This window comes from Pseudophryne corroboree, chromosome 10, assembly GCF_028390025.1.
Source record: "Pseudophryne corroboree isolate aPseCor3 chromosome 10, aPseCor3.hap2, whole genome shotgun sequence".
Lineage (NCBI taxonomy): Eukaryota > Metazoa > Chordata > Amphibia > Anura > Myobatrachidae > Pseudophryne > Pseudophryne corroboree.
The window spans coordinates 299,680,867-299,706,467 of record NC_086453.1 but is presented as its reverse complement, the minus strand read 5'-3'; the positions used below and the strand labels follow the sequence as shown (position 1 = coordinate 299,706,467).

The 25,601-nt window shown below is 45.0% G+C and overlaps 1 protein-coding gene and 1 pseudogene across 8 annotated transcripts in view; both read right to left on the bottom strand.

The window, feature by feature from the left end:
- ACOT7 (acyl-CoA thioesterase 7) overlaps positions 1-25,601 on the bottom strand; it is a 509,309-nt gene that overhangs the window by 150,922 nt on the left and 332,786 nt on the right. For 7 of the 8 annotated variants that reach the window (XM_063943415.1, XM_063943421.1, XM_063943416.1 and 4 more), the window contains one exon: positions 5,703-5,819. The exons of the other annotated variant lie outside the window; for it this stretch is intronic. In XM_063943415.1, the coding sequence (XP_063799485.1) occupies positions 5,703-5,819 (117 nt within the window). The remainder of the gene's footprint in view (positions 1-5,702; positions 5,820-25,601) is intronic. 8 annotated transcript variants of the gene reach the window in all.
- On the bottom strand, positions 18,675-18,794 carry LOC134968167 (5S ribosomal RNA; annotated as a pseudogene).

The following is a 25,601-nucleotide window of genomic DNA, read 5'->3' as shown; positions in this document are numbered from 1 at the left end:
AATAGAATAAACGCTACAGTTTCAATCTGTGCAGCAGATACAGAAACATTATAAGAAACTCCTCCTAAATCTGTGAACATCCCACTCCTATATTTATAATTTTAGCTGACAATATGATTCCAATGGTGTGAACATTACAGACACCATTGGAATCATATTGTCAGCTACAATTATAAATATAGGAGTGGGATACTCCAGACATTACAAATACTGATAAATGGTCATGTGAACATATGAAGACCAATTGCTGACAACGATTATCAGACTGAGTAAATATTGTGAGCAATATCATATAATTGGATATAAGAACAGACACGCGGACACATATTTTAATCTTTAATCACACTTATTATTTCATTGCACTTGTGGTATATGTTGTATATGTCTTGATTTTAACCTTTATGTTTCGTCTATACTCGTAGTTTGTTCGTTAGTTATCATCACACTATTTTAATTCGACACTAATAAAAGTTAAATTTTAGTAACTATTCAGAAGGTTGTGATAATCAGGTCACCCTTCTTCTTGTGCATCGACAAATACAGTCCCTTTCTCTTTTTCTTCTGCTGACTAACCTTAGCTGTAGTCGATAGCACCCCCACAAATAATTGTGAATACTTGAATGCAATAGGGGTTATTTTGGAGCTGTATATAGTTCCAAATTTGATATAATATAATTGTGTGTGTGCAGATACAATCCCACTTTGGTATAAATATGTCCCCAAGATGCAGGCAGGGAAGCAGGAGCCGTGGCTTTAGAGCAGGGGAGCGGCGGCGGGACCCGCGGCAGCGCCGCAGCAGGGATTTCCCCGGAGTCAAGCAGGGTCAGGCCGAGCGTACACAGCGTCCCCGGCGCCTCAGCTCCACACAGCGGCAGCAGCGGGAGCGAACACAGGCAGCGTGTAGGGCGGCAGCACGGGGAGAGAGGAGAGCGGCTTCTCACGTGGTGCAGCAGGCCCCGGAGCCCCGCTCACTCAAAACAGTCCAGCTGCAGCGGGAGTGTAACACTCGGCTCCCGATCCGACACAGGGGTCCCTCCACAGCTTCACAGAGGTATTGGGGCTATCTTCGGACCCAGGGGGAGACACAGGATGTAACATACGGATATTATTGCCGGAGAGCCACACAACCTGTGTGCTACTCCATGTCCGCCGTAGCCACGCCCCCCCTCGGTGCAAATTTTAGGACTAAAAATAATATTGTGAGGTGTGAGGTGTTCAGAATAGACTGGAAATGAGTGGAAATTATGGTTATTGAGGTTAATAATACTATGGGATCAAAATGACCCCCAAATTCTATGATTTAAGCTGTTTTTGTAAAAAAAACACCCGAATCCAAAACACACCCGAATCCGACAAAAAAATTTCAGGGAGGTTTTGCCAAAACGCGTCCGAATCCAAAACATGGCCGCGGAACCGAATCCAAAACCCGAAAAATGTCCGGTGCACATCACTACATATCATATGAGATTAAAATATCAACATTTTCTGATGTAGACACTGGCATTAAAAAAAACCCCACTGGTGTAGCGAAACATACATTAATCTCTATACTGTATATCTAGTTATTTATACACAACTCCTGATGAAGTTGGGAAGTATGACGAAACGCACCAGTTATGCCATTTCTTCAGAAAGTTGGAGCGGACTGCTTGTAGTGGAGCTTTATCGGATTGAGGACCCGATGAATCCAGTGGTGGAGGGGAAAGTGGGTTATTCTTATTACTCATCAATCTGTGATGAGTCTTATTTTATCTGATGAACGTGTCATTTTATCGTTCATTAAACTTACAGTAAATAAACGTAATTCTTCAGCACTCAATTTTATATTTTAATACATGAATATACTATATGTCTATAATTACTGTATATAGCTATATTTATTTGAAACTTTATATTGAATATATATTTTTTTTAAGTTAATTATGTCATTATATCTGTACAAGAATAATAGATTAACAGTTATAAGTTTATATGTGTGTACGTATTTAGTCTACGGTCGGAAACGTACAGTACTGGAAGGAAATGTTGCTAGAACCACTTAAGATGTTTCCTAGTAATAAAACATATGCTTCATCTTTTCCTGTAACCTTTTAATTACAGACAAAAAATAATTTTATATCTCTTAATTGTGATTGCTAAATTAATCCCTGTGTTACTCAAATTACAGGCTACTTTAAAAACCCAAACACAATCACATTAAAAATATAAAATGTTCCACTGCACAGTGGGAAGCAATTTGGCAATATCTGCCTGAAGGCCTATAAACATATATTACAGATAACATTTATCTTCTAGTTGCTTCTCTTAAAGAGACACTAACCTTTAATTACAAAAGATGGCAATCAGAAAATCAAGATTCGGTGTTCATTCTTCTAATTAAATATATTAAATAGTAAAGTAGCTGTGCAGGCAAGCTTACTATGGGGGAGATGTACTGATGTATCCTCATAAATCTTGGCAGCAGTGACAACAAATAGTCCCCCTTGGTGCGCCAGGTCACGCGAGAATCTTCTAGCGTCAGGCGTCTTTTTTTTTTTTTTTTTTGCTTCTATTTTGCTGTAAATGTGTCTTATACCCCTTTCACACCGCACAAATAACCCGGTATCGACCTGGTACATTGCCGAGACGACGCGGGCTGCTGTGCGGTGTGAAAGGGTCACTCCCGAATTCCTGGGTCGCCTGACCCGGGAATAAAGAAGGGTTATTCCCGGGTCAACTGCAGGGTGAACGGGTTGTCAGGTCGATCTGACCCGGGACCTGTACACAGTATAGGCAGAGGCGGAGTGTAGATGATCTCCCAGCGCCGCCTCCGCACCCGAAGCCGCCTCTGTCCCCGTCCCCGATGGCAACCCTGGTCGGGAAGCCAGTCTGAAAGGGTCCAATGACGGCTCGCACCCGGGAAGGACCCGTTTCCAATTCCCGTGTGCGACCTGGTATTGTGTTGTGAAAGTAAGTTGCAACGTAATGTAACTAGGATGTGTGTGACTAAGGGTCTAATTCAGCATGGATCGCTAGTCAGAGAGTTCGCAAACTGAGCGATTATCAAACAACTGCACATGCGTAGCATTCGTACTGAGCATGCGCGAGGGGTAACTGCAACAGAAATAGCATACAGATCGCAATCGCAATGTACCCATTGTCTGACTGACAGGAAGCCGGTATTTCTGGGCGGAAACCTGACATTTTCTGGGTGTGTCAGAAAAAACACAGGCGTGCCCAGGCGCTTTTAGGGAGTCAGCGCAGACCACTTCCAGGCCGTCTCTGTCTCAGATTAGTTGCCGCCTCAGACCTACTTACATTTTCTCAGACGGCAAAAAATCTTCAATGTTCCGGAAATTGCGTATGGATCTGCGATTAGATAGCGATCTGCGATGCATTCGCAAACTTGTACGGGGCGTTTTTTTTCCTGTCGGGGTGGTGCCTTTCTACTCGCACAAAACTGCAATTTCTCAGAATACCGATCCATGCTGAATTAGGCTCTGAATCTGTATGCAAAGCGCTACAATGTATCAGCCAAAGTTTTTTCCGCAATACAAGTTTTGTCCTGCTCCGTATACAGACTCGGTCACACACACAATATACAAGTGTCCCAGTCTCCTTATGCGTCCTAGCTGCATTGTATTGTGACTAAGACGCATTTTCAGCGAAAAAAGAAAAAGACGGCCGATGTAAAGCAGAGTTGACCGAGACATGGCGGCTTACTCACGCCAGGCATCTCGCACAGCATGGCGTATTGAGGCGAGGACACATCTGTATCAAAGCTTGGAGAGAGATAACGTACCAACAAAAGATCCTAAAGTCATTTTTCAAACACAGCCTGTAATATGACAGTTAGGAGCTGATCGGCTGGTACTGTATCTCTCTAAGGGTTGATGCGTCTCCGCCACTGTAAAACTACGTATCAGATTACTTGGTCTACAGCATGTGTATTCTAGTGGCATTCTGATCTGTCCATAAGTAACCTTACAGTACTGCTAGGCCATGCACCCAAGCTTTTTTTATTACGAGCTATCAAACATGAACAAGAAACTGGTAGGTAGGCTTAGGGAAGAGAGAAGGGTGTTAGAAGAGAGTGACTCAAACAATGGCTCTTCTGTAGTTAATCTCTGCAGGCAGATTTTGGCCTATTTTATAGAATTCATGCCACAAGAATATGGTTACACAATTAAATGAATACTAGTCAACCACGTTGCTTGAAATTGAGCAAAACATTTTTTTATTGTGTTCTACAATGTGTTCATCTCAAGTTTACTGTATCCCGAAAGTGTGAGAAAGAATTCATTATCAAGTGAATTTAGGGCAGAAAACTTTTTTGACAAGGGCTACGCTGAAATTTGCAACCCAAAAGGGAAAAAGCGCACCCCCCCCACTCAAAGCTTTTGCTATGGAGGAAAAGAAACTGGCGACTGTGACGCGTTAATCCTCAACAACCTGACCACTTATCAAGGGGGGTCATTCCGAGTTGTTCGCTCGCAAGCTGCTTTTAGCAGCTTTGCACACGCTAAGCCGCCGCCTACTGGGAGTGAATCTTAGCATATCAAAATTGCGAACGAAAGATTAGCAGAACTGCGAATAGACACTTCTTAGCAGTTTCTGAGTAGCTTCAAACTTACTCGGCATCTGCGATCAGTTCAGTGCTTGTCGTTCCTGGTTTGACGTCACAAACACACCCAGCGTTCGCCCAGACACTCCCCCGTTTCTCCAGCCACTCCCGCGTTTTTCCCGGAAACGGTAGCGTTTTTTCGCACACACCCATAAAACGGCCTGTTTCCGCCCAGAAACACCCACTTCCTGTCAATCACACTCCGATCACCAGAACGAAAAAAAAACCTCGTAATGCCGTGAGTAAAATTCCTAACTGCATAGCAAATTTACTTGGCGCAGTCGCACTGCGGACATTGCGCATGCGCATTAGCGACTAATTGCTCCGTTGCGAGAAAAAATACCGAGCGAACAACTCGGAATGACACCCAATATTCTGCGACCTTATTGCAAATCTACACCACACATCCTATCGAATGACACCTGAACCATCAAAATGGCTGTTGTCATTGTGGAATAGTTGCTCTCACACAAAAATGCTTAGCTGATTAAATATATAGAACTAAAGTAGCCAAACTGAACAGTTCTTTCAAAGTATTGTCTACATACAAGTTTGCTATTATGGGCCCGCTAAATTTTCTGGCAAAATGCTGCGAGGAGTGTAGTTTATTTGACAACAGAAATGCCTATTGCCAGATACCAAAATATATGGAAACCAAGTTCTTCACTTTTGAAGTGGGTGTGACCTTTAAAGAGTACAGAGCTATGAAACATATGGCCCGATTCAGATAAAGTCGTAAAGGCCGTCACAGCTGCGATTCTGTAAGCAGTGGTTGTGCAGAAATACGCTAATGTTTCTGCCGCCGGAACGCGAGTTGAGATGCCCACTGGATTGGTTGGTACTAGTGGCGGCTCCAGGGGTGGTGCTGTAGTGCAGTGTAAAGTTCAAATAGGTGTAGCCACATCTACTGCCAGTGAGTCAGGTTGGGATGACAGTTGGTGTGGCTCCCCTATTTGAAATTTGGACTGCGCTGCAGCTCCACCCATAGAGCCGCCACTGGTTGGTACTTTGCCTCTATGTGGTAAAGCTACTGCTATCATAGTAGAATCTGAGTGACAGGGCTACGTTTGGTGAAATACTGCAAGAATAACGTACGCACCTTTCTTAATCTTGCGATGAAAGTTGATGGCGTCTACAGAGGCTGTAACAATGTTGGTCTTACAGTGGCGGAAGGCCACAATCCCAGCAACTTCATCCATTAATTTCATGGTAACACCTGGAGAAGAGTGGAATATTTTAGATATGCTATAAAATATGATATTAGACAAGAAGCACCTTCTGTGATCACCCAATGCATCGGCCATCAGTTTGTACTATGAGACGGGCACCACCTAAGTCTGTAAAGTATATACCGATCATGGACAGAAAACAAAGAGTCTGACAATCATGTTAGACAAGCCTGTATTGTTACTGCCAGGGTGCGGTAGGAATATGGTACAGGGGTGTAGATGAACGGGGGGGGCAGATAAAGCCAGTACCAGTGGCAGTACTATGTCCGAGCCCTGTCAATACCATGTTAACAGAAGGGCAAAAGTAGCAAGACAGAGCCTTGCTTAATGTGCGACAAATTGCCCACCCTTATTTGCTCCTAACATTAAATGTGCTGACTTGCACACAGGTGTTTTCTAGGCATGTTTTCCTGAGGGACCCAGTGTGGGATCCTGATTTATGCCTTCCATAAAGTGAAGAGTAACAACATCTACTCTTAAAACATAATTAAATTTGCCCACAGTTAATACAACCCTTTTGGCTCGCTACACGGAGGCGAGATGAGGTGGTCATTGAGGGAAGGTGGGAGGAAGGTGAGAGGACTAGGAAGGATGCTGGAAGAAGCACTGCTTTTTTGGAAGCTTCAGACATTCCATGAGAGTAGTGTTGCCAGATCATCCCTTTAATCCTGGAGACCTGTGATTTACACAGGTTTTGTGGCTGATTAAAACCAGGTGGAATGCAGGCTTGAATTTAATCAGCCACAGAACCTGTATTATTCATAGGTCTCCAGGATTAAAGGGATGAGGAGGCAACCCTACATGAGAGTGAGCAAGTACTGTATAACCTTCATCTAGATTACTATGGGGTCCATTCATGAAGCAGTAAAAACAGTGGAGAAACAGACCAGTGGAACAGTTACCCATGTCAACCAATCAGCATCCTCCTTACATTTTATAGACTGTACTTGATAAAGTCTTCCTTAAAGCTGATTGGTTGCTAAGGGCAACTTCTCCACTGGTCTATTTCTCCACCCTTTTCACTGCTTCATGAATAGACCCCTGTATTCTTAATCAAGTTCAACACTGTGCGCTCTTGCACCTCTCTGCTGCAGATTTCCATAACAGCAGGCAGAGTGACGGAGGTGCAGATGTATTAAGCCTGGAGAAGTGATAAAGCAGTGATAAGTGGAAGGTGATAACGCATCAACCAATCAGCTCCAATACGTAAATTAACAGAAGCTGATTGGCTGGTGCATTATCACCTTGCACTTATCACTGTTTTATCACGTCTCCAGGCTTAATACATCTGCCCCTGAGAGCTTGACAGACGTTCTCAGTGTGCATTGGTTAAGTCAGACAGAGGAGGAGACCTGTGATGTCACAGCAGATCAAATTACTGAAGTCTCCTTTACTTAAGCAGCGTCCGACAGTCCAGTATCTTAAAGACCGGTTTACAAAGGGGCATTCTGGGCACATGTAAACCTCCCCTGGCTTGCACATATTTTAACATATATTATTCTATTGTTTATTAAAAGTTATTTATGCAGCACACACAGATCCGCAGCACTTTATACAGAGTACTTAGTCATTTAAACCAATCCCTGCCACATTTGAGCTTACAATATATGTCCCCTATCAAAGAGTATTTAACATGTGTGTCTCCCCTCTCACCACAGCTGCTCTGAAACTACACATCCCAGCCATGTACTGACAGTTTTACTTTAATGCATGCTAAAACTGTATCAGTGAATGCTGGGATGTGTAGTTCAACAGTGGTTGGAATGGCTGCATGTTAAATGCAGAATCCCATTAACCTATCAGTATGCTCTTGGATTGTAGATGGAAATCCACCCAAACACAAACAAAATCTACAAACTCCACACCAACAGGAGGGACTTAAACCCAAGACCCCCAGTGCTGTGAGATGGTAATGCTAATTATTACACCACGCTGCCCACATCTGGTAAAGCAAAAAATAAATAAATATAAAAACAACAACAAAAAGATAAAACAAGAATCAAGCCATATACTAATTAAAGGTTAATTGTTAACAACTGCTCACGGGTAAATGTCAGCAGTTCAGCAAGCCCGGCAGCTTAGTGGGCTGGTTCCAGAATGACAATATACACATATTGTGCGCAGCAGCCTGTAAATTAATTTCACACCTCCGGTGATCACAGGTAGTGTGTAAATATAGCAACTCTAAACACCTTTACATAGCAGCTAGCAGAGCCAGGAATAAACACCTCCCCAGCACTCTGCATTACCATTCACAGCGGGTGCTGGAAGCCAACATCTAATAATTATCATACCAGATGGAAAGATGCCATGTTCATTTAATGATGTCCAGTTTAAACAGATGGATGTGTTATTTTTAATGAAATCCATAAATGACACAATGGAAAATCGCAGGTCTTAGGAAGCACAGTGGTTGAACTTCGTCTTATGCAACATGTGGTTCACCAGCTGCTGCACTGCAAATCCCAGCATGTCTTGCATATGCGGGTGTCGGTAAAAATGAACTTTTAATGCACTACAGCGGCTATAGAGGTCAACTAAAATACCTCTATAAGGATTGACAAAAAAAAAAAGTTAAATTAAAAACAGATGTGGCTCAATGGATCAACAATGTTATGAGCGACATGCACTAAGTCGACAGATGAAAGGTGGAAGGGTACAAAATGTCGACAGGGTCAAAAAATTGACATGTACAGTGTTTAAAGAAAAAATAAATAAATGTAACTGAAACTTGTAGGTGTACCTTATGTGTTACAGTAGACATTAAGTGACAGCCGGCATGCCACAGTACACCATCCAGGAACCTGCAATGTGCGCGGAACATTATTTCCGAAGTTACGGGATAGGACGGAATGGCGGCCCTTCCCTGGCGTCCATAACAACTGGGTTCCAGAGACCTGCACCACCAAACAAAACTATGCTATCTCGGGTGGAAATATTCCGGCAAACTGGATCCGTGGCTAATCATATTAAAGGTCGTTCCGGCAGACCCTGCAGCATTATGAGCAAAGTGTGAGGATGGAACAACGTTTCAGCTACTTTTTTTTTTTAAACACCCTGTATATTTAATGTTATGTGACCACCATCAGTACAAATGGGTAGTCTCGCTCACCACGCTTTGGGCAGATGCCCACATTGATAGTAAATAAAGTAAATGTTGGATAAACAAGTGAAAACTCCCCCAAAACATGTTTAGACCAATTATGCATCGACCACTGTCATGTCGACTTTTCATCTGTATACCTTATGCATGACGACCAATACAATGTTGATCTATCATCTGGATACCATTAAACCAGTCATCCCTAATCTCACATGTCCCTAAATGTAATCCCTAGAGGTACAACCCTTACCCAATTGGTATGTGCCCTATAGAGTGACCATACTACAGAATGCAATAAACTGGCGCCGATTATACACTGCTCAAAAAAATAAAGGGAACACTAAAATAACACATCCTAGATCTGAATGAATGAAATATTCTTATTAAATACTTTGTTCTTTACATAGTTGAATGTGCTGACAACAAAATCACACAAACATTATCAATGGAAATCAAATTTATTAACCCATGGAGGTCTGGATTTGGAGTCACACTCAAAATTAAAGTGGAAAAACACACTATAGGCTGATCCAACTTTGATGTAATGTCCTTAAAACAAGTCAAAATGAGGCTCAGTAGTGTGTGTGGTCTCCACGTGCCTGTATGACCTCCCTACAACGCCTGGGAATGCTCCTGATGAGGTGGCTGATGGTCTCCTGAGGGATCTCCTCCCTGACCTGGACTAAAGCATCAGCCAACTCCTGGACAGTCTGTGGTGCAACGTAGCGTTGGTGGATGGAGAGAGACATGATGTCCCAGATGTGCTCAATTGAATTCAGGTCTGGGGAACGGGCGGGCCAGTCCATAGCATCAATGCCTTCTTGCAGGAACTGCTGACACACTCCAGCCATATGAGGTCTAGCATTGTCTTGCATTAGGAGGAACCCAGGGCCAACCATACCAGCATATGGTCTCACAAGGGGTCTGAGGATCTCATCTCGGTACCTAATGGCAGTCAGGCTACCTCTGGCGAGCACATGGAGGGCTGTGCGGCCCCCCCAAAGAAATGCCACCCCACACCATTACTGACCCACTGCCAAACCGGTCATGCTGGAGGATGTTGCAGGCAGCAGAACGTTCTCCTTGGCGTCTCCAGACTCTGTCACGTCTGTCACATGTGCTCAGTGAGAACCTGCTTTCATCTGTGAAGAGCACAGGGCGCCAGTGGCAAATTTGCCAATCTTGGTGTTCTCTGGCAAATGCCAAACGTCCTGCACGGTGTTGGGCTGTAAGCACAACCCCCACCTGTGGACGTCGGGCCCTCATACCACCCTCATGGAGTCTGTTTCTGATCGTTTGAGTAGACACATGCACATTTGTGGCTTGCTGGAGGTCATTTTGCAGGGCTCTGGCAGTGCTCCTCCTGTTCCTCCTTGCACAAAGGCGGAGGTAGCGGTCCTGCTGCTGGGTTGTTGCCCTCCTACGGCCTCCTCCACGTCTCCTGATGTACTGGCCTGTCTCCTGGTAGCGCCTCCATGCTCTGGACACTACGCTGACAGACACAGCAAACCTTCTTGCCACAGCTCGCATTGATGTTCCATCCTGGATGAGCTGCACTACCTGAGCCACTTGTGTGGGTTGTAGACTCCGTCTCATGCTACCACTAGAGTGAAAGCACCGCCAGCTTTCAAAAGTGACCAAAACATCAGCCAGAAAGCATAGGAGCTGAGAAGTGGTCTGTGGTCACCACCTGCAGAACAACTCCTTTATTGGGGATGTCTTGCTAATTGCCTATAATTCCCACCTGTTGTCTATTCCATTTGCACAACAGCATGTGAAATTGATTGTCAATCAGTGTTGCTTCCTAAGTGGACAGTTTGATTTCACAGAAGTGTGATTGACTTGGAGTTACATTGTGTTGTTTAAGTGTTCCCTTTATTTTATTGAGCAGTATAGTTTATGTAGAATAACTTAGTATAATAGTCTCTGTGGGTAGGAAATGAGCTGGGTAATGAGCGAAAGTCTACGCATCTGCCGATTGCACAGGATTCCGATGGAACAGTGTAGTTAACTGGATTCTTTGTGGGTGGTATGCAATTAGCTCCGATCATTTCAGAACTGCTGAATTTGACTCTATGGGTATTCAATTGCGGGTCGTTTTTGCCTGTTTTTAAGGCATTTGCACCAATGCCTTTTCACCTTTTTGTTTTAAGTGAAAAGGCATTGGAGAAAAATGCCTCAACATCAGCAAAAACAGCCCCCGTTTTCGCCCGGTGCAGGTACGAAAACACATGGATCCGCCGATCCACACATGGAAAACACCGACCCTGTGGTTGCATCAGGCGAATCCCCATTCGCCCTCAAAATAGCGAAAAGCTCAGTTTTTTTTTAGCTATTTGCATACCCCCTTTGTGTCTCTCCATATTCTATGTAGAATGTAAGCTCTCAAAAGCAGAGCCTTGCTATTGTCTCCTCTATATAAACCTGTAATCTGCAGACTTTATGTATCCACGTCTAATACGTACATTTTCTATAATATGTGCAGGTACAAAGTGTAGCAATGACACTAATCGTGAGAGCTTACAGTTTAAAGCAGAGGTTCCCAAACACGGTCTTCAAGGCACCCCAATGGTCCTGGTTTTAAATGTATCCATGCTTGGCCACAGGTGACTTAATTAGCACCTTAGTCAATTTGATTTAATCATCTGTGCGGAGCCATGGATATATCTACAACCTGGACTGTTGAGGTGCCTTGAGGACCGCGTTTGGGAAGCTCTGGTCTATGGGCCTAATTCAGACCTGATCGTAGATGTGCGAAAAAACGCACATCTCCGATCAAATTCTTAGGCATATGGGGGTAGACCAGCACAGGGCTAGTCCGTCCCGCATGCCATGCCAGGCCCTACCCCCCCCTTCCACGCAGACATGCCCCCAACCCCCTCTGTCTGTCAATCAGGAAGAGGCGCTCGCAGTACAGCTGCTGTGCGTGTGCACACGGCATAGGGCTTCAGCCTGCGATCGCTGCCAGGTCTGAAATAGGCCCCACAGGGAGAGTAACGCTGATACAATAAAAGCTAGTGAGACTCCGAGTGTAGATAGGACTGTAATCCTGGTTCAGAGATGGAAGCTTGTGCACAGCAGCTGCTGTGCAAAAATATGCAAATACCTGCAGGAGGCACCTGACAGAAAAAGACGCCACCTGCCAACATCCCAAATCTAAATGCTGCATTCGAAAATGCAGCATTGGACAACCATTACGACCACCAGTCGCAATGGCGGCAGATTAAGTTTACTCAGAATAGCTGCATTACTTCCTGTTTGCAAAACCAGTAAATCTATATCGGGAGACGCAGACACTGGCCTCGCCACTCTCGGAAACTAGGGCCGACACTACCCCATTCTCTGGAAATGCAGGCAGCGCCAATTCCCCATCCAGCTGCAGCATGTCAATCATGCTGTAGCCGAGTGTGGATTAAAAGATTGACAGTAACTAGATACGCAGTCAATACCAGATGGATGACAGTCAAAAGGTAGACATGGACTTGACAGGGTCAAAAGGGAGACATGTGTTATAACCCTGACCCTCCACTAAGTGCCTAACCCTAACAGTCCCCTCCAGCAGCCTAACCCTAACCCTTCACCAAGTGCCTGACCCCAACAGTACCCTCCAGCACCCTAACCCTCCGCCAAGTGCCTAACCCTAACATTCACTTCCCGCAGCCCAACCCAAACCCTCTGCCAAGTGCCTAACCCTAACAGTCCCCTCCAGCAGCCTAACCCTAACCCTCCGCCAAGCGCCTAACCCTAACAGTCCCCTCCAGCACACTAACCCTACGCCAAGTGCCTAACCCCAACAGTCCCCTCTAGCACCCTAAACCTAAGCCAAATGCCTAACCCTAACAGAAGCCTCCAGCAGCCTGACCCTAACCCTACGCCAAGTGACTAACCCTAACAGTCCCCTCCAGCACCCTAACCCTCCGCCAAGCGCCTAACCCTAACAGTCCCCTACAGCACCCTAACCCTCCGCCAAGTGCCTAACAGTCCCCTTCAGCACCCTAACCCCCCGCCAAGCGCCTTACCCTAACAGTCCCCTCCAGCACCCTAACCCTCCGCCAAGTGCCTAACCCAACAGTCCCCTCCAGCAGCCTAACCCTCCGCCACGTGCCTGACCCCAACAGTCCCCTCCAGCAGCCCAACCCTAACCCTCCACCAAGCGCCTAACCCTAACAGTGCCCTCCAACACCCTAACCCTCTGCCAAGCGCCTAACCCTAACAGTCCCCTCCAACACCCTAACCCTCCGCCACTGCCTAACCCCAAAAGTCCCCTCCAGCAGCGTAACCCCAACCATCCACCAACTGCTTTTGAGAGAATAGATATAAGACTAAACACTGCGGCACAGTCTGATTGTTCGGGGTAGGAAGGGGAGAAGTCTGGGAGGTGAGAGGTGATTATTAGAAAGGAGGTGGACACAGTAAGTGTCAGGGTATTCAGCCCCTCTTTCTCTTCCACCTTACTGTGGGCGGGACTACATCTAGTAGCATTCTCCTGACTAACGCACTCACTGTACATAAGAGGGCTAAGAGGGCAGCGGAGTCTGATACATATTTCATGGCTACTGATGAGCCTGCCTCTGCTGACAGGTCTCATGGAACCCCATTCTGCAGCAAACCATTTATGTCTGTGATGCAGCTGTAAGCTTTACTGTAAAGATGAGATGCCTGGAGACGTCGGCTGGAATTTTAATAAACTCTTCCGCAGACTATGGAATGAAGCTTTGCTAGAATGCAGCTGTGTGCAACATGTTTAAAGCTATAATAGATGCATAAATTTAAAACACTGTTCAGACATTTCACAGCAAGGACAGAGGCAAAGTGTTGGGGCATGGCGGCAGCATGGACCATGTATATTTAAGAGCCATACAATATTGTATTTTGCTCACTAGGCTGAGGACATTCATTTGCAATGTGTGGTGCCTGATTGGCTGAGCTAAATCAGCCAATCAGTAGCATCCTATACTGATACCACTAGCTCATAACATTCTGGGGCAGGCCACACCCATCATCTCACCAAACCACTTCCATCTCAGATTAGTCACTCCTGTTTTTGGTGGCAAAAAGCCGGGACCAGAGAAAAAGGTAAGTTTGGCTTTAGCTTTTGTGGGAATGACGTTTAATGCAGCAGAGCTGACAGGAAGCTCTTTGTTATGTTTAAATGTAATTAGTCTGATTAAGTTCTCTCATACAAAGTTTACATTACTGCAAGACAGCACATGTATCGCATCCACTGACTGTAGCTACAGCCGCATACCATATGTATTGGCTGAACTGTGTTTGCTCTATAAAAAACAATGCACACTGTACCAGAAGTCAGGCGATAACTGCATGGAATCTGCGCCAACACAACTATAGACCGTTAAAAAATAATGTGTAAAGGCAAGTTGCAGCATTCATAATCATGTATGTAAAATGGTCCTATACATGATGGCCATACAGATACTGTATGTATGTGACACTGAGTCACCTTACCGGAAGCTACTGTCCTCTCTTATAAGTCATTTTAGTCTCGGAAAGATTCCCTGCAGTGTAATTTAATGGAGCTACTGACAAGATGTCTCATATATAGGATATAAACCCCATCCACAAACAAAGCCTGGTCATAAGCAGACACTAAATTATTTGTCCGATATAAATATTAAAAAGGATGAATGTATAAAAATAGCGTTATATCTACTTTCAGGGAATTCTGCCTTCAGAGATCACCTGTCAGTCTTATTCAGGTGCAATAGTCCTTTCACATTACAACAAAGCTAACAAAATATATAAAACCCCAGAATCTGCTCATAGCCTGCACTCAAGGATAACATATAACTGTATATAACATGGGCTGTTCTGTTAAGGTGGGTACACACTAGTAGATATATCTGCAGATCAATTGATCTGCAGATATATCTATGTACGGATCGGGCAGTGTGCTGTGCATACACACAGCCCGATCCGTCGGGGGACTGACGTCATGAACTGGGCGGGCGGGCGCTCGCGCCCGCCCAGTTCACCTGTCAATCACCGCCGGCCGCCGCAGCATGTGTACGGGCGGTCGGACGACCGCCCCGTACACACACAGCGACGGGCCAATATATCGTTAGATATATTGGCTGTCGGCTGTGCTGCGCGGCCGACGCGATACGTCTGTGAACGACGGAGTTCACAGACGTATCGCCCGTACACACTGGCCGACGGTCCCGCGATGTATCGGCCGTTCAAGAGAACGGCCGATACATCGACCAGTGTGTACGGGCCTTTAGGCACAAATAAGCAGAAAATAAATAAATAACGAGGTCACATTTCCCTTACAGCGCTGAAGTTGTAACCCCTGACAACGTAGATCATAAATGAACGTTACAAATGGTTCTTTTCTATTCTGCAAGGCACTTTAAGGTTTCTTTTATGTAACAAAATGTGTAGTTCTACAACACCAGTGTCGGACTGGGGCATGTAGGGCCCACCGGGGGAATGCAGTGGTAGGGGCCTGTGTTAGGGGTGTGGCCAGTCTGCAGAGGGGGGGTGTCCTGCCACCTCATTGGTTTTACTAACCATTAGAGAGTGCAACATCTGGGCCCCTTCATAAATCTATACAGTAAATTCAGCTGCTGCATGCATGATAATGTACCAGATTACTTATCAGCAATGCACTGTAGAAAATACACCATAGTCCAGTATAAGGTAACATATGTATAATGTATAATTCAAGTGCACAGTCTGGAACCTGATCCTTAGAGCAGGAGGTGGGCCCCCAGGCAGTGGGGCCTACCGGTGTTTTCCCCTGTACCCCTGTGGGCCAGTCCAAGCCTGTACAACACCTTGAGGGCCGCTTATTGCATACTCCTGACTTAAGGTGCCCATACATTAGACGACCTATAAATTATGATTTCTCATTAACGATTTCTCTTGAACTCCCCCGGCAGCTCCCCGGCAGTCCTGGCCAAACGATATAGTACAATCCACATAAGATATATTTTAAGATCTGGGAGTGGCTACATACAGGAGCATGCTGCCGTTGACAATACCTTCAGCTTTTCCCTGCAGCAGAAGATCAGAAGCTCTGACCAACGACCAGCGGGACCATGTGTCGTTATCGTTCAGACACTGAACGATGTGTATTACTATGAACGATTTGTAGTTCCAATCCGTTGGAAACCACCAAATCGCTCATAATATCATCTAGTGTATGGGATTCTTTAGAGCAATGATCAGCGACTTCCTCTATGGCAACCTGATGTGTCCCCCTTCTATGCGATTCATTGGCCCCAGCTCTTATTTTCCAAATTATACATCAACGAGCATTACCTGTAGCCTCAAACTCTTATTACATAAGTTGTGAAGTTGAGGAAATGGGGGCTAAAAGGCATTTAGGGTACGTGTGATTAAGTGGGCAGGAATGCAGTCACCATGTGGACATCAAAATTTCAACAGTCATAATGCTGATGCATATATTATCAAAACTGTTGAAATGTCAGTCATCTGCAGAATGTTGACCTGTTTACAATGTCGACATTCAGCAGGAAGTGGATGGTTCGGGTAAGGCTGCCAGTCCAGACAGTTACTACTTAGTATTACTCCCCGCCGGCACCTCTCCATCACAGCCATAAAAGTCACCATCACCTGGCTGCCGGACCCAGAAGACACCGCCAGGGTTCCGCTAGCAGGTGAGTCACACTGTTTTTTTGCCACTCTAATCATGCCAACATTTCATCGGTGTCAACATTCTCACATAGACTAAACATACCCAACCAAAGTGAGAATTGTAAGGGGTTTCACAGGTGTTTTGGTGTGAGTGCGGAGTTTGAGTTGGAGCTATTCTGAAGCAATTTGGTGTCACTTATTAAATGTGTATTTTTAACTTCTCCCCGAGCGGAAGGGTTGCGTGCAGCCCCTTTTGAAGGTTAGAAGGCCAAATAAGCAGCCCTTAAAGTATATCAGGTTGCACATTAGTGTCTTAGAAGATTATGATTGTTTAAAATCAGGCTCCAGGCCTGGATTTGCTTTTGACTACATAATGTTTGAGCATTTTATTGAACATAGCAAAAACTAAGCTTGAAATATTTAATTAACTCTTCCGACTATGCTGGTGCATTCGATGTTGAGAAAGAATGTAAAAAGGAGCCAATTACTGTCACACAAACTGTTTGTTCAAGGTGAGCGTAATGGCAAGGACAATCCAGGTAGAGACAGTTATGTTTATTCAAACAAGAACCTGGGCAATAGGAATAGAACTTGTCACGGAGGACCCAGAAATAACAATCTCAGTATAAACTATTCATATTTCATATTCACTTCAATACTAATTATTGATAGATTTTTTTTCCCTGAAACAGAAAAAAATAAATATATAATACACTTAATAAACAAGTTATTAGTTTCTAAGTACATTTTGAAAAGGTTGAATAAAATTGAAGGTGCATCAATTATAGAAACGATTTAAGTTGTTTACCTAAACATTGGTCTCAGGCCCATAATGTGGATTTTAAAGCAATGGAAGAAAGTGATGTGGTTCTGAAGAAATGACTTTTATTCTTACATCAGGAGAGGTTCATGGTTAAAGCACACTGCCTGATCCCAGCAATACTGAGGGATCACTCACAGTATTTGCAGCTATTCCTAACACTACAGCGGTTTACAGGTGGGTGGTCTTCAGGTTAACGGCGGCTGGGCTCCCAGCGACCACCATACCGGCGCCGGAATCCCGACCGCCGGCATACAGACATCTTTTCTCCCTCTTGGGGGTCCACGACCCCCCTGGAGGGAGAATAGATAGCATGGCGCGCATAGTGCGCCACCGTGCCCGCAGCGTGGCGAGCACAGAGAGCCCGCAAGGGGCTCATTTATGCTCGCCCATCTGACGGTATGTTGGTCGCCGGGACCCCGACCGCCGGCAAACCATACTACACCCTTACAGGTGACTGTAATAAGCATTTAGCTTCTGCGAATCTTCTCTCTCTATTATATATACACATATATATATATATATATATAAAAAAAAAACACTCACTTCTCCAGCAATGCAGAAAAAGTAGACAAGCCAGCACTCACGTGTAGATGAAAGAAAAGCAGGATTTATTCCTTAACCAAACGGCATGGTGAAGTACAGCAAATACAGCATACACAGCCCGACAGCTGTTTCAACCAACTGGTCTTCCTCAGGGGCTAACCGCACTGTTGTCAGAACACGAAATATAAGCCTCAAATGGCACCACAATCAACCCAGCAGCATCAGGACGTGGGCTGAGACAAGTCTGGGCATGTCTAGTGCATCCCCTGCTGTCTCCTCCCACTCCATGACACTGGTAACTAAGCTAAACAAACCCGGTGTCATGCATAGCAACGGCTCCGGAGCGCGGCAAAACGTGCGGCGGGTGGTCTCAGCAGCCTGACTAGTAAATGGCATGCTGATAGTGAGGGGAATTGCAAGGACGCTGTACATCAAAACAGAAGTGAATGAAATGAAGTGATGTGTTTAAAAAAAGTAAAAGGAATAGTGCTGAAGCTCAGCAGAACAGGGTTCCCTGAAAGTGCTGGCTAGAAAGTGCAGGGTGCAAAAAGCAGGAAGGAATGACAGGTCTAATAGAAATAATAGCAGGTGACACAAGGACAACCCTCAAAACAACCTACTGTAAAGCAATGCCCACTTGTTACGGCAATCAATATAAATAAGAGTATATGTGCAAAAAGAATCCAAACTGCCCTATTAGGGAGAAAACCCACAGAATGCACAATGTCCGCTGCCTTGTGGTATTAAGTGAGTGATGTACAGCACCCAGTATTCCCAGATCGTCACCGATACTGGTACTGACTGGGCCCAACACTGCTTAGTTTCCAAGATCAGCCGGAATTGGACGTTTGCCAGTGTGGTATGGCTGTAAATATCACTAGACCAACATATGTTGTCTACTGGGGAATCCCATATAGGCAGCTATTAGACCTGTCATTCCTTCCTGCACTTTCTAGCCAGCACTTTCAGGGAACCCTGTTCTGCTGAGCTTCAGCCAGCGAGTAGGGAACGTTTCCACTAGTGCTGGGGACTTAGAGCATCAGTGCTCGGAGGTACTGAGAGACCGTGCATCCAGTCAGCGGATTGGACAATGTATTTCTTTTGTTTGGTGTGAAGATTGTTTGCGGCTGGTATGCCATTAACTACTCGCACAAACTCTGTATACTGCCTGCTGTGTCCTGACTTTGACGGCGACCTTGTTACAATATATTATATATATTTTCCACTCTCCCATTTGTAAAAGGTTAACTCCTTTGATTTAGAGAGGTATGGCAGAACGGACCCATATAAATGCCCTGTAAAGCATACAGAGGACAGTAATTATGCATTCTCTAGGTGTTTAGCATTGCTAAAAGAATTTCATAATGACAATAACATTTCGAATGACAATGTAGACTTGAGATCGCCATGACAATATTATTATTATTATTAGTTATTTATATAATAATAGCTACGATAAGGGAAAGAGATCATATTCAATGGGGATGCGTTCATGTGACCTCCAGGATTCCATACCGAATCCCTTGTTATATCTCTACTCTCACATTGCAGCATGGTATATCTGGGAGCAGATTGCCTGTTTTTTGCTTTGCTTGTAAATCTAGATATGTAGCAAAGTAGCAAAATCAGTCCCGGAGGAAACTGCAAGGGCTACGCCCAAACTCCTTAATTTGGCTGTATAAGCTATTCGGACGTGTTCAGCATCCCAGCGGTGATGTGACCGACACCGGAACACCGACAGCTGACATCCTGAAGGTAAGCATCTGGGTTCAGGTTAGGGCTAGGACCCATGGGGGTGGAGTGGGGGTATTTAGGGTAAGGCACTGGGGGGGGGGAGGGGGTGTTTAGCTCTAGCCAGCCCCCCCCCCCCTCCCCGGAGGGTTAGGGTAAACATACTTACTCCCTCCGATGTCAGCATCTTCATTGTTGGGATGCTGCTGTCGGTCATGTGACCGCCAGCATCCCGACCGCCGGGATGATGCCGAACCCACCACAAGTTCATCTGTCTCTTTCAATGCAGCGATTACTCCAGGGGTCTTTACTTTAACATTTTCATTTAGAGTTGTGAGGACACCCCCCCTCACAACTCTAAATCTGTCCACACATGTAAAATTTGTCCCTCCAGTCCTGCCAAAACCAGCAAGATCTCCGCTCGTGCCATTTAATTTAGTGCTGCTCCTGTTTAGGCTTCATTTCTGACATGTCCATGATGGATACTGTAATCTTATATAAAGAAGGGTTCTCTATGGCAGACCTGGTCTACCTCACCGTATTTCTAAGAAGTTGCAGAAGAAACTGAATTCTCTGTAACCTGTGCACATTAATATTAGATGATGACAAGCTCTTGCGGTTGCAGTCATCACAAGAACGGAGATGACAGATACCGGTCAGGTGAAACAGCTGCTAATGACTAGTATAGCTAGCGCTGTCATTATTTCACATGTCTGTACATGGATGTTATTCTTATATATACTGCGGACAGTACTGAAAGTGTTATTAGATTTTCTTTTTTGTGTTGTGTTGGGTTTCTGTTGTACTCGAGTATTTACATGTGTACCTTACAACAGGTACACTACTATTTTCCTGGATCGCGGCCCAGCCAACTGGAGAGTAATATGACATCCACAGAGCAGCATTCATTTACAAAGAAGAAAAAATGGTTTTAGCATTTTCAATTAGCAGAGAGTTTTGCCATTTACAGATCTAGTTCATAAGCTTTTAAGAGTACTTTGATCTTTGTGTCAGGTCCTTTAAGGGCAAAATTAATATTTTCCTTGTGAAGCAAAATTTTCCAAATACAAAACGTTTCAGGAATTTGATGAGCTGTAAGATGCTGTTGATAGGGCTTTGCGCTGTGGGGGAAAAATTTCCTGTACAAAGCATGTTTAGATCTGGGAAGAGCAGGAAAATTGGCTACGCATAATGACATCCAATCATAAAGGCCAATCGAGTATGTAAGCAACTACAAGTCGCGTGGATGAAGGCGCCAAGTATCACCTGCAATTTATAAATACAACATAGAATTTCACTGTGCAGATCAGCGAAACCAAAACGCAGAGATTGTACCACTGGAAATCTGTACCTCGATGAAATGGCTTGATTTGTTTCAAAGCAGGATTTGCAGGCAGTGTCACTGCCCTTCACTCATCTGTAATAGCTGGGCTTCTGGCTTTAAAGGTACAGTAATACAGGTTGAGTCTCCCTTATCCAAAATGCTTGGGACCAGAGGTATTTTGGATATGGGATTTTTCCGTATTTTGGAATAATTGCATACCATAATGAGATATCGTGGCTGTGGGACCTAAATCTAAGTACAGAATGCATTTATGTTTCATATACACCGTATACACACACAGCCTGAAAGTAATTTTAGCCAATATTTTTAATAACTTTGTGCATTAAACAAAGTGTGTGTACATTCACACAATTCATTTATGTTTCATATACACCTTATACACACAGCCTGAAGGACATTTAATACAATATTTTTTAATAACTTTGTGTATTAAACAAAGTTTGTGTACATTGAGCCATCAAAAAACAAAGGTTTCACTATCTCACTCTCACTCAAAAAAGTCTGTATTTCGGAATATTCCGTATTTCGGAATATTTGGATATGGGATACTCAACCTGTAATAGATTTCTGGAAATTGTATATAAGCAAAGGCTTATAATAAAACAAACAAAACAGCTTGCCTCAATTGGACTGGTATGGCCGCAAGAGGACTAGAAGAGTGATAATATAACATGAGTGATAGGTCTTAAGACGCACAAACAGTGTGTTTATGGTTTGCAGCCTACAGGCGGTACAAATGTACCAGTCCAGAGTGGCCTTTCATAAGAACTAGAAGTGCCGATTTGCTGCTGCCATAAGTTGGCAAGCAATAGCTTAAACTCTGATTTAGATCAGGGTTTCCCATATCTGGTCCCTCACGCACTGCCAACAGCTCATGTTTCAGGACACTTCTGAGTGGACCCCAGGGCATCACAACCACCACCGTCATGCCAGGTTTGCTGCAACGATGTATGAGCACACATCTATAGGATGCCTTGCACCATGCTACAGAAGAGACAAGTGACCTGTCTGTATAAAGCTTGCCTGGGTGGATTGGCGTTGTGGCTTAAAGTGTCCTGATTTTTAAGTTGAAGACATTAGCACATACTACTTGCCTTCTTTTTCAAACTCACTGCAGAGAAATGCACAGGAGGAGGACCTAAAAGAGAAAGTGGGGGAGTATTGCTGACTTGTTTTATGTGAAATGGTTGAGATACAGCGGCCCTGTCATTACACCCTGCTCGTTTCAGGGGAGTGAGGTTGTACTTCTATCCTCGCATCCCGACCACATGTCGCTTAATGATGTGAGTAGCGCTTATTGGCGTGATTATCCCACCTGATGCAAATCCTGTACGATAAAGGACCATGTAAAAGTGCCTCAAGTATTTGCTAGTCCCAGAGAGGCTGCATTTCCATAGACATTGCTTTAGAGCAAAGTCCAAAAAATTGTTATAACAAAAATTAAACTGATTTTACAGTAATGTTTAAGCTCTTTCCAGAGTGGTTGTTATGGGGACCGGGTTGGCGGTATCGAGGTTCGCTGATGTCCGAGTTTCCGTGTCCTTGCGGCCGGGAGGTGGTGTCCCTATCTATCTGTCCCTCTCCTACCTTCCTCCCCTGCGGCGCTGGTCACTCGTCCTTGCGGAACGCAACTTCTTGTTAGTTCTTGTTTAAGATTTTTAGCTCGCCTATAAATTATTTGCGGTTTTTCTTGAAGAAGTGTTTTCAAATCTGTATCCAATTTCAATATGTGCCAATGTTTTTTGAATATATTTTCAATATCCTGATAGTTTGAGTAATATTGCGTCATGAAAGCTGCATCCATTTTTCTTTTTCTTCCTTCTTTGTGTGTATATGTTAGAATCTCTGTTCTATCTAATTCCATTGTCTTTTCCAACTGCTTTGACAGGAACTTTTCATTGTAGCCCCTCCGTTTTTAACAACTGAATAATAAAGTTAATTGAGGATTTTTTTCCTATAAAGATCAACCCAATAGTAAGACCAATCATCCTTGACAAAGTGCTCCGTCACGAAACGCGTTGGCTGCCTGGTACCGGCCGCACGTCACACCGGAAGTCACGCAACGAACACTTCCGGTATCGTGGAGAACATTGGGCAAAGAGGAAGACCGCAAGGACGAGTGACCAGCGCCGCGGGGAAGGAAGGTAGGAGAGGGACAGATAGATAGGGACACCACCTCCCGCCCGCAAGGGCACGGAAATTCGGACATCAGCAAACCTCCATACCGGCACCTGGTCCCCATAACAACCACTCTGGAAAGAGCTTAAACATTACTGTAAAATCAGTTTCATTTTTGTTGTAACAATTTTTTTGACTTTGCAGGTACGCGCACACACAACATACATTAGCGCTCCCATACCTTACTTTTAACTGTACCTAGTCTGGAGCAGCTTTCCCCCATAATAGCGCGGTACAAACATATATATAATCTCTATTGCTTTAGAGTACAATATGGCCGCACTGTGTGGTGGTTACAGATGTACTTTCAATATATATCCAACAAGAACTTGTGCATATGTACTAAGCCTTGGAGAGCAATAAAGTGCCAGATAATCAACTTCTAACTGACATGTTACAGGCGGCGTTTGAAAAAATGACAGGAGCCGATTGGCTGGTACTTTATCGCTCTCCACTATACCACTCTCCAAGGCTTCGAACATCTGCCCCTCAGCCCTGATATGGTAGAACTTTGCAAAGTGGTGGAATATACACTTTATAACAGAAAATAGTAACTGCCTCGACATAAACACATGAGTGTTACGTGCCGTAACATGCAGATGTTTAGAAACTTTCATTTTCAACATTTCTTTTTATTGGCAAACAGTCGAACATAGCTGCAACACATGACACACGATGCCTGATATATGTAAGGCCTACTCAGAAAACATTCCACTACAACAGATGTAACACAATATGGTTTCAATTACAAGACGCTGAGTTTTTTTTTCATTGCCTTTTCCTAAAAGGTCAAACTTTGTCCAGCAATGGAAAATATGATTATTCTGATGACTAAACCAGAATATTACATTGATGCTGCTACAATGGTCCCAGCTGACACTTCGACAGTAAAGATAAGCCTATAATGCAATATAACCAATTGAAGGTGCCATGTTTAATTCCTATGCAACCAAGGCATAACAGAGAACACAAAGAAGTCCGACACATTATCTGCAGACCTGAAATTACTACACAGCTCACCTGGGGAGCAAAGAATCGTGACAGAGGTTGGGCAAGTATGTTTACCCTTCCCCTTACCCCCATTATCCTAACTCTCCCTTCCCGCAGCATAACCCCCCCCCATCCAGAAGCATAACCCTGACCCCCACCCCTTCCCGCAGTCTAAACCTAGCTATCCTTTCCCTGCAGCCTAACCCTAACCCTCCCTGGGGGTGCCTAACCTTAGCCCTCTCTTCCCCGCAGCCTAACTAGCATGTGGATGGTGGAGGTGGTGGAGAGACAGAGCACTGCCCAGCTCATGTATGATGTGGATGGTGGAGGTGGTGGAGAGACAGAGCACTGCCCAGCTCATGTATGATGTGGATGGAGGAGGTGGTGGAGAGACAGAGTACTGCCCAGCTCATGTATGATGTGGATGGTGGAGGTGGTGGAGAGACAGAACACTGCCCAGCTCATGTATGATGTGGATGGTGGAGGTGGTGGAGAGACAGAGCACTGCCCAGCTCATGTATGATGTGGATGGAGGAGGTGGTGGAGAGACAGAGTACTGCCCAGCTCATGTATGATGTGGATGGGGGAGGTGGTGGAGAGACACAGCGCTGCCCAGCTCATGTATGATGTGGATGGGGGAGGTGGTGGAGAGACAGAGCACTGCACAGCTCATGTTTGATGTGGATGGGGGAGGTGGTGGAGAGACAGAGCACGGCCCAGCTCATGTATGATGTGAATAGGGGAGGTGGTGGAGAGACAGACCACTGCACAGCTCATGTATGATGTGGATGGGGGAGGTGGTGGAGAGACAGAGCACGGCCCAGCTCATGTATGATGTGGATGGGGGAGGTGGTGGAGAGACAGAGCACTGCACAGCTCATGTTTGATGTGGATGGGGGAGGTGGTGGAGAGACAGAGCACGGCCCAGCTCATGTATGATGTGAATAGGGGAGGTGGTGGAGAGACAGACCACTGCACAGCTCATGTATGATGTGGATGGGGGAGGTGGTGGAGAGACGGAGCACTGCCCAGCTCATGTATGATGTGGATGGGGGAGGTGGTGGAGAGACAGAGCACTGCCCAGCTCATGTATGATGTGGATGGGGGAGGTGGTGGAGAGACAGAGCACTGCCCAGCTCATGTATGATGTGGATGGAGGAGGTGGTGGAGAGACAGAGCACTGCCCAGCTCATGTATGATGTGGATGGAGGAGGTGGTGGAGAGACAGAGCACTGCACAGCTCATGTATGATGTGGATGGAGGAGGTGGTGGAGAGACACAGCGCTGCCCAGCTCATGTATGATGTGGATGGGGGAGGTGGTGGAGAGACACAGCGCTGCCCAGCTCATGTATGATGTGGATGGGGGAGGTGGTGGAGAGACAGAGCACGGCCCAGCTCATGTATGATGTGAATGGGGGAGGTGGTGGAGAGACAG